General features: G+C 49.7%; 1 protein-coding gene across 2 annotated transcripts in view; it reads right to left on the reverse strand.

Moving 5' to 3' along the window:
• Cck (cholecystokinin) overlaps nt 1–810 on the reverse strand; it is a 6,201-nt gene extending 5,391 nt beyond the window's left edge. Inside the window, exons 1-2 of one of the 2 annotated variants that reach the window (XM_026779298.1) lie at nt 646–810; nt 477–532 (exon numbers count right to left, since the gene is read on the reverse strand). In XM_026779298.1, coding sequence (XP_026635099.1) covers nt 477–486 — 10 coding nt within the window. In that variant the 5' untranslated portion in view covers nt 487–532; nt 646–810. The remainder of the gene's footprint in view (nt 1–476; nt 533–645) is intronic. The other variant, XM_005348123.2, reaches the window with a different exon arrangement.
• Between the last annotated feature and the right edge of the window lie 8,873 nt (nt 811–9,683).

Consider the following 9,683-nt stretch of genomic DNA (forward strand, 5'->3'; position numbering starts at 1 on the left):
AGACAGACAGACAGACAGACACGGGGGTGGATACTCCTGGAGAGAAATGCAGGAGATTAAAAGCTGTGGCTACAGAAATGAACGGGACAACAATGGGAGTCACCGTTTAAAGTACGGCGCATAAATATAAGCTGTGTTCTTACATAGGTTCCTAGGCGTTTATACCAGAGCGAACAAAAAGTCACTGTGCAAAACAAAAGCCAGAAACCTGCGCCCAGTCCTGAGTTATGGCCAAAGCCCCGCATTTGAGAACTGAGCTAAAGGGACCTCCATCATAACGATGTATTTCTATTCCCAAAGCCTTAATTTTTTTCTGCAGCTTTTAGAAAATGGGTATGTCTTAAAGCCTCTTGGTATTTTCTTTTAAATGATTTCAAAGTGATCCGAACATCATGGGAACCCTAAGAAACGGCTATCCCAGCCTTGTCGTGAAAAGAGACTGCACAGATGAACAAGTCTCCTCGCAGCGTACCCACCCAGATGCATTTTAGAATCCAGCGCCGTTATTTCTGACTTGAGGAAATCTTCCCAGCTGTCAAAGGAGGGAAGACACAGAAAACAGACGATACTCAAGGGTGCAAAGCTACGAGCCAATATTCTTCACACGCCTGATTCTTGGATCAGCCAACAGAGATGCCGACTTACCTTCGCTGGGGAATCAGTTGGCTTGGCGGCTTCCAGCAGAGCAGGCTGCGGTCCAGCCAAGTTCAGGGCAGGCGGGAGGGCGGCTGCCTCTTAAATAGCCCCGCCCGGGCGCGCAGCCAGTCATCTGTTTACCCAGTACTGACGCAGTCCAGCAGGACACGTGCTCAGGAGACCGCCCCTGGAGCGACCACCTATGGAAGTGGCCGGGAGAGAAGGGAAGCGGCTCGGATAGCCCCTCCCAGACTGGGTACCTCGTAGGGGATCTCCTCGTTATCTAAAGAGCTTCCTTCCCACCTGTCCAGAACTTTCCCAGTCTCTTCAGGCAGGCCGCCCCCTCCTGAGTGGGAAACAGTTTATCTGGAATGGAGAAGGTGACCATGTTCAGCTTTGGGAGTCAAGTGCTCCTTCAAGGAAACTGGGGGACCCTACACAGGCTTGGGGGTCAGCAAGCATAATTCTGGTGTGTTTTCTGGGACCACCTTCGGGCCTGAGTGGGCTCCCACGCGTGAGAGAGGGGATTCGCACTCTCAATTTCTCATAACTCAGTCTGGGTCTGTTTTCATACAATTGCAAAATTTGGGTATACCTCCTGACTTCACGCGGAAGGAGCCCCTGGGAAAAGGCTCTGATTTCTTTCCAGGACCCTTGCCCACCTGATCACATCGGCTGCTGCGCCTGGTCGCCAAGTGGCGCCAGAGAGTTTCTTAGGCACCCCCAAGCTCTGGCTGGCTGAGCCATCCTGGCTTGGTTTGCACCTTTCCAGGGAGCTCCTGATTGCCCTTTCCAGGAACGTCCCTCTAGAGTAACAGGCGGCTCAGTGGTGATGAGGGTCTTGGCTGGGATAAGGATTCTCACCTATCAAGAGGAAAGGGAGGCGCCCGATAGTGTAGCGCTCACATCCCCGAGACCCCCCAGCCCCCGCAGAGCACAGTGATCTTCTGCACCCCGAAGTGCTAGAGCTTGCTGGGTCCCTCCGCCCCATTTCACAGAACAGAACTGAACTAGGACTGGGGACCTAAGAAGCTCCACACCGGCCCGTCACTGCTATCCTGTAACCTGGGGTCACCAGCTAGCCATGCCCAACCCCGCCCTCACCCCTCCCTTCCGGGAGAAAGGTTTAGAAACACTTTCTGAATAGAAAATGTACCCAGCCCTGGAGCCCTCTTCCTGAGGAGACCATGGAAATGCAGGCACAGGGGAGTCGGGTCCCTGGTGGTGGCTCTAGGGGTCTCTGAAATCCAGAAGAAACAGATGAAACGCTGTGGGTTGATCTTCCCCACAGGCGGCTCAGGTTGGGGATGTTAGCTTTATCCCTGAAGGAACCAAGCACATCTAGAAACCTGAATTTGATCTAAAGCAGGATGGCAAAGGGCTGTCCACTCCGGCCTAATTCTACCTGTGCTTTCCTTGGCCTGTGGACTGAGACTCGGACATTTAGTTGACTCCTTACCTCCCAATTTAGGAACCATGCCCAGTCCCTGGGGATGCAGTGTGACCAAGATCTGATAAAATAAATACCCAAGTAAATAAACACCTCTGGGGTCCGGAGATGGGATGTGAGAGCTGGAGGGTGGCTCAGTCCGTCAAGTGCTTGCCTTGGAAGCACAGGGACCTGAGTTCAATCCCCACTAGAAGCCAAGGAAGGGAGGACTTATTCCAGGGCAAAGGAGGTCGGCAGGAGGATCCCAGGAGCTCAGCGACCAGCTAGTCTAGCCAACTGGTGAGTTCTAGGTTTAGTGAGAGTCTGTCTTTTACCATTCAAGGTGGAGCACAATGGAGGAGACATCTGGTGTGACTCCCTGGTCCGCAAATCTGTACACACATGTGAACCCCACGCCTGCACATCTGTATACACGTGTGAACATCTGTCCTGCACATCTGTATACACATGTGAACATATGTCCTGCACATCTGTATACATGTGTGAACCTCTGGCCCGCACATCTGTATATATGTGTGAACCTCTGGCCCACACATATGTATACACATGTGAACCTCTGTCCTGCACATCTGCACACACAGGTTTACACATACAAACACGTACACAACAAGTGACATGCACACCTGATGACTTTGAAGAAGTCTGATATTGGGAGCAACTCTGGAGCCAAGGTTGAGGTGGATAATCTGAGAAAAATGTTATCAGGTCAGGGAAGGATTGAGATAAGGGTTCTCGGGTCTGGTCGTGACGTGGAAGAGTTCCGTAAAGTTTTTCTGACTCGATAAGCCTCTCCACTGACACACTAATCCAAACCCAAATCAGACCAAATCAAACCGACATCTATGACCTAATTACTTTCAAAGTGACCACTGTGAGTACCCCAGTGGAGAGGGAATTTCAAAACAGCAAGGATAGTTCCTGACAGAGAGAAAACTCACACAGATTAGTAAAGATTCTATCTTTTCATGCCAGGTGAGCCAATGTACACCGATAAACCCAACATTTGAGAGGCGGAGGCAGAAGGATCAGGAGTTCAAGGTCATCCTTGGCTACGTGGCCAGTCTGTGCCTATCCTGGACTATTTGAGACCCTGCCTCAAAACAATCAAGCAATCGAACAAAGGAACAAACAAAAGAGCAAAAGAAACTCTTAGCGTTCCCCTGGGGTTTCTGTGAGGGTGGAGGAATTGAGGAATCCTAATCTGGGGAAGACCTTGAAAAGGATCCAATCCACTCAAGGAACAAGGAATGGGGTAAACACCAGGAGGATCCTGTGAACACGTTCTGGGTGAGTGGTACATTCCACCAAGCCCTCTGCCGAGGTGAGCGGCCTGCTGAAAAGAACCTCGGGGATTGCCGGGGATTGCGTCGCGGGTACAGATCCCCATTACGACTTTCCTTGGGCCATCATTCAGAGCCCTCGTCACGACCGTTTCATCGCCCCCTCTGCAGCTGACCTGATGTCCTTGTGACCAGGAGAAAGAAACATTTGGACTGTGTTAACAGACCCCTACCTGCCACCAACCAAAAGGCCAAGAATTTCATCAGGCCGCGTCTGAGGCCTGTGCAGAAACCTCTGTTTCACTGGAAGCTGTCTCCTGATGCTCCCACCAATGCGCTTGAAGTGATTTATATTTTTATTTTGTTTCTATGATCTGAATCTGCAGTGCCAATACCAAGGTCATGGTTACTCATCTTTTCTCCAGAATAAACTACCACTTATTCCCTTGAAGTGAAAATTGTGGTTTATATCCACAGGTGTGATGGGTGGCCAGACAACACGACACAGATGGGTTGGTGGTGGCTACTATGCTGGGGCCCTGAAAAGGAAGACACTTATTTGCTTACGTCCTTGAGGGAAGGAGAGAGTGGGGTATACATCATCTTCAGCCTGCCCCCTCTGTTCCTGGTGTATCCATGTTCCAGCTGGGTATGCAGAGGACCCACAGCTCTTCTGAAGGAGCTATGGCTGCGGACAACTGGGAGCTGGGCACAGGCATTGCCATGCTGAGGTCAGAGGGACAGGGACAGAGGGGCATCCGTGGGACAGGGACAATGGGGCATCCGTGGGACAGGGACAGAGGGGCATCCACGAGACAGGGACAGAGGGCATCCATGGGAAGGGGTCAGAGAGGCACCCATGGGATGGGGACAGAGGGGGATCCACAGGATGGGGCCAGAGGGGCATCCATGGGATAGGGACAGAACAGCCTTACCACCCTGTCACCATGAACTCAGCATTTATTGAATTAATGCCCCACCATAGTGTTTAATGTATAAAAGATGCTCAAAAAATAGTTGTTAGTAGAACTTCGCACCACACCCGATGCATCACGTTCAGCTGAGCACAAGAGCAAAGATGCTGGCACACATGGCTGCTCTTGACTGTGGAGGAGCCGTGACTGGCTTCAAGCTCCGGTCTTGCCTTTTCTTCCATAATGGACCATGGCATGGAGCTGCAAGCTCCCCTAATGTTGTTGGGGTTTCTGTCCTGCCCAGTTCCCGCAGTTGTTAAGTCCCAAAGAAATTACACTGAGTTCTACATTAATCATAAACTGATTGGTTCATTAGCTCGGGCTTCTTATTAACTCTTATACCTTATATTAGCCCATTATTTTTGTTTATGCTAGCCACGTGGCTCGGTACCTTATTCAGCCAGGCAGTCACATCTTGCTTCTTCTGTGTCTGGGTCACACTGCCGAGGAATGGGCTTCCTTCCTCCCAGAATTCTCCTGTTCTCATTGACCCGCCTCTACTTCCTATTTGGTTGTCCTGCCTATACTTTTTTGCCTGGCTGCTGGCCAACCAGCGTTTATTTAAAATATAATTGACAGAATATAGACCATTCTTCCACACCACCCCAAGTCACTTGTTAGGCTATGTTATCACAGCAACAGATCAGAACTGGAACAGTGGTCACCCAGGGGAAGGCTTGTGCTGGGTGTCTGATGACCAGTCGGTCGATGTGCACCAGGGGAGCCATTCATCTCTCTCACTGGCTGGATTTGTACAACACACGGTGTAAATTGGAAGCCACATGCTGATCCAGTCCCCACATGCACGAGCTTACTGTTGGGATGAAACCTTAGGTGTGGGGTTGCTGAGTTAAAGGGGATATACGTTTTCAATGCTGACAGACATTGCCGAAACACCCTCGTACCCTTTCTTGCTCATCAATGCTTTGCCCAGCCAAGCTGGTGCCTGATAACCAGCGCTCAGAGTCACGGAAAGCTGACTGGAGGGGCAGGCAGGATTTAACCTGGTGTTTTTATCCCTTTCTGTGTGAATTCTGGCAGCCTGTGGCAGGAGGGGCAAGGACGGGCAACAACTTTCTGTGCGGCTGGTGATGTTTTGGGGGAATTGGTGGGGAAAAGCATACCCACAAAAACAAACAAAGCAAGGACAGATGGAACTTAACAGAACAATGATTGAGGATTTTTTGTCTTGGTGTGCACATACGCACACATGGCATAGTGTTTGGATGGTGGGAATTTCACAGTAAAGTAAACCTGTGTTTGGATTGTCATACCTAAAAGGCTTCAGGTTTGGGACTGAAGGGGACACTCAGACAGAATGTCCTTGGAGTAGGACATTTATTAGAAGAGTTATTAATGCCCCCGACAGACAGCAGCAGGGCAGGGGCTCTGAGGGGAGTTTGGGACCCAGTGCAGAATAAGGGTTCTTATTACAGGTTTCTGTAACTAAAGGAAGTAGGGGGGTGGGGGCTCGAGGCCAGGATGGCTTGAGCCAGGCTGTCTCTACTCATAGGTGGTGGGGTGTCTCCATTCTGGGAAGAAATACTTGGCTCTGATGATGTGGGGAAGTGAGGAAGAGGTTCCCCATTTGTGCTGGTTTGAATAAGAATGATCCCCATAGTCTTATATAATTGAGTGCTTGGTCACCATAGGAAGTGGCCAAAGGATATTAGAAAGGATAACAAGGATTATGAGGTGTGGCCTTGCCGGAGGAAGTGTGTCACTAGGGATGGACTTTGAGGTTTCAAAACCCATGCCAAGCTCAGTCTCTTCTCTGTCTGTGGATCATGATGTAGCTCTTAGGTATTGCTCCAGCACCTGCCTGCGTGCTGCCATGTTCCGCACCATGACGACAATGGGCTGAACTGCTGGAACGTGAGCCAGCCCCCAATTAAACGCTCTCTCTTATAAGAGTTGCCTTGGTCTGGGTGTCTCTTCACAGCCATAGAACAGCAACTAAGACACCACTCAGATATCCTGGAGGCTGGAAGTCCCAGCCTATAAACTCCCTTAAGGAAGTGAAAATTAAATAAGTGTGTTTTCCATTCTCCTAGAACCTGGGCACCTGGGGAATCTGTTAGGGCATTTGAGTCTCACTGGCAGGGGATTTGCCATTGATTTTTACAGTACCAGAGAAAGACCACGGCAGGTGGGCGCGGCCTGATTAGACTCTAGTCCTATACCTAGCAACCCAGGCTGCTCTTTAGGGTAGGAAGGATGCATGGAGCACCACACACTGCTAGAAGCCGGCAACCAGAGAGGGATGTGCCATGTCTGCAGTACTTCCCTCTCATGGCGGCGCTGACAGTGGAGGAAGGGTTCACCAGCTGGTGGGGATGGCGGAAGCATCCTGGCTCCAGATGGGTGAGGTGCTCTTGGCTGCCGTGCCCAGGGCTGCCAAGGACTTGCAGAGGAGTGAGAGAATGTTTTTTGTCTGCCAGATTGTGTTTCTTATGTAAGGGCTTAGAGCTTGGAGTTAAAAGGAAAAAAAGAAACTCGGTCTTTGATCAAGAATCTTGTTTTTATAGTTTTGGTCCCTGCCTTAGTTTGCCAAACATACCCTAAGACTGAGGGTTGGAGACAGGATTCTAGGGAGCTTTACTGAGACCTAGTGGGGGGGTGGGTGTTGGCAGGAATGATGACACTCTAAAGGGAGACACAGGCCCCTCTTTGGCTATTAAACTTTGATATAATGGACCCCAAGAATCTGAATGTTGCCAGAGTCTCATACTGAGAGAATTAGGTCAACCTGAATCCGTTCCCAAGCCATGGTCACTCATGAGGTGAGACCTCTGTTATCGACAAGAAACGGTGGGCCTTGGGGAGGAGAGAATTTGCATTTTAGCCACTTTCCCAAGTTCGGTCATCTGAACAAAATCTGATGTCAAAACAACTTTCAGGGGAAGAGACGAGCTCAGAAGGTCTTAGGAAGTTCTCAGGTTTACAAACGCACCCCAGGGTTCCCAATTACTCGTTCTCCATTCAAAGAGGGGGACACTATACAAAGCCCCTCAAGCCCACCAATGCTCCCCAGTCTCTGGCTACTTCAGGCTCTGGTGGCTGACCCTTTGTATAATAAGATACTAATTTTAACTTGAAATTACGGATGCAAAGAGCAGAAGTGAGAGCAGCTCCTCCGTGGCAAGTTTCATCTCCACAAGAGGAGCCAGGCTGCTAAAGGAGACGCATGGGCTGCGCCACAGCCGAGAAGATCCAGAGCCAGGAGTGGGCGAGTTTGCAGCCAGAGCCCTGGGATTTACAGGCAGTCTGCCTGCCTTGAGTGGACGCAGATGGGCCCAAAGGATCCTGAGAGAAGGTGCTTCTGGCTTCAGAGATGTGGTTACATTTCTTTCTCCACCCATGAATATTTGCTGCCAGCCTTTGGAAAGAACCTCAGCACACTGCGAGTGGGGGGAGCTGCTTTCCACATGCAGACATATTTCAGTACTCTAGAGATCTTGGAGCCTATGGGTGACCTAGCACAGCTCTCCCCTGTGGGTCCTCCCAACTTCCATGATCTCATGACTCTCTGCCTGTGCTCTCTTTGTTTGGAGGAACCTGCTGTGGCTCACAGAGGGAAATTCCAAGTTTGGGGAATTGATTCCTCTCTCCAACCCCCAGAACTGCCCTCCACCAGTGCCTGGTGAGACTTGTGGTACCAGCTCCCACCCCACCCCATTTCCTCCACGGGGTTGACCCGAGGCCACTCTGTAGGCTGGTCTTGAACTCTGAATGTTCTTCCTAGGCTAATATGTTTGAACACTTGGTCCCCAGCTGGTGGCATGTTAGAAAAATTAAACTGAAAAGCAGATTAATTTGCTTTTTGTTGTTTTCTTGTTTTTAGACAGGATCTGATGTAATCTAGGCTGGCCTCAATTTTAACATGTAAGAGAACACGCCGACACTCTTATGGCCAACTAGAAAGTCTGTATTGGTGGCCAGCAACTGCAGGGGAAACTTGCCCAAGTCATGCAGCCCTGGGCCTCATGGTCCTTTGTCTTTTAGACACAAAAACCACATCCTGGTTAACCACCCCAGTTAATAAGCAGTTAGCGAGAAGCCAAATTACAGAAGCCAAAAGGCAAGGCTAATACATGTAGGGGCTTTCCTGGATCCTGGAACTATGGACGAGGTCTTTGATGGATTAGCCCTTTGTTCTCATTTCAGTGGGTGTTGGGGCCTGAGTGCTGGGTTAAGGTCAGAAAGGTGTCTTTAAAGCCATCAGATGTGCTGGCCGACATCCTCAGCTCTGACCAGCTTTAAGGAGATTGGATCACTTCTGTACGTTGATGTGGGATTCCCCTCTGTATGCTGTGAATATCATTGGTTAATAAAGGAACTGCTTTGGGCCTATAGCAGAGCTACAGGAGAACAGAGCTAGGTGGGGGAAACTAAACTGAATGCTGGGAGGAAGGAGGCAGAATTAGAGAGAAGCCATGCAGCCCTGCCAGAGATGGACACTGGAACTTTAGCCAGTAAGCCACAGCCACGTGACAATACACAGATTAATGGAGATGGATTAAATTAATATGTAAGAGTTAGTCAATAAGAAGCTAGGGCTAATGTACCAAGCAGTGATTTAAATAATAGTTTCTGTGTGATTATTTCGGGGCTGATCAGCCGGGAACCAACAAGCAGCCTTCTTCAGCAGTATGTTTTCAGGGCTGAGAGTCAGGAGATATGACATCACGGCCAGTGTGGCTCCCACAGGACCCAGCCTAGGGTCCTGGAATTGCCCTGGTCTTGGTTTTAAGAGAGCTCAGAATGGTATCTTCTCCCTTATTCCTGACAGTGCAGACACTTCCAGCAGACATAGTCTGAGCCCGTGAACCTTGCCGCATCATCCCTGACGGAAAGGACACAGGTCCAGGATGCTCTCGACTCCCCAGCAGGATGTGAGCTGAGTGGAGAGGGAGTCCTTCAGAATGCCCACCTTTAATTACTTCCATTTATGAGAAGCGTGCTTTGGGGACAGCACAGTTTGCAAAACTAGGTCAAGTAGCAGACCAATGGTGATGCCCCTGTGAAGTGTGCTTGAAGTCGTCAGGGTGGGGACAGCAATAACAAGGCCTTTTGTGAGGAAACCATTTCCTCTGGAAACAATTTTATGGCATAGGAGTATGTGTGTGTGTGCACATGTGTGTGTTCACATGTGTGTGTGTGTATGTGACACATTTATCAGATTTTTATTATTGTAAAAATATCACATTTTGGCATTTTGAAGCAAGAACATGTGCTCCAATTTATGACCCTTCACAGTTGCTGAGACTTGCTGACCCATGATTGCCTTGGTCTTGGTCATTCACTCTGGTATCCTTTCAGATGGGGCTTGAGTTAGTCAGG

The sequence above is a fragment of the Microtus ochrogaster genome, chromosome 5 (assembly GCF_000317375.1).
Source record: "Microtus ochrogaster isolate Prairie Vole_2 chromosome 5, MicOch1.0, whole genome shotgun sequence".
Lineage (NCBI taxonomy): Eukaryota > Metazoa > Chordata > Mammalia > Rodentia > Cricetidae > Microtus > Microtus ochrogaster.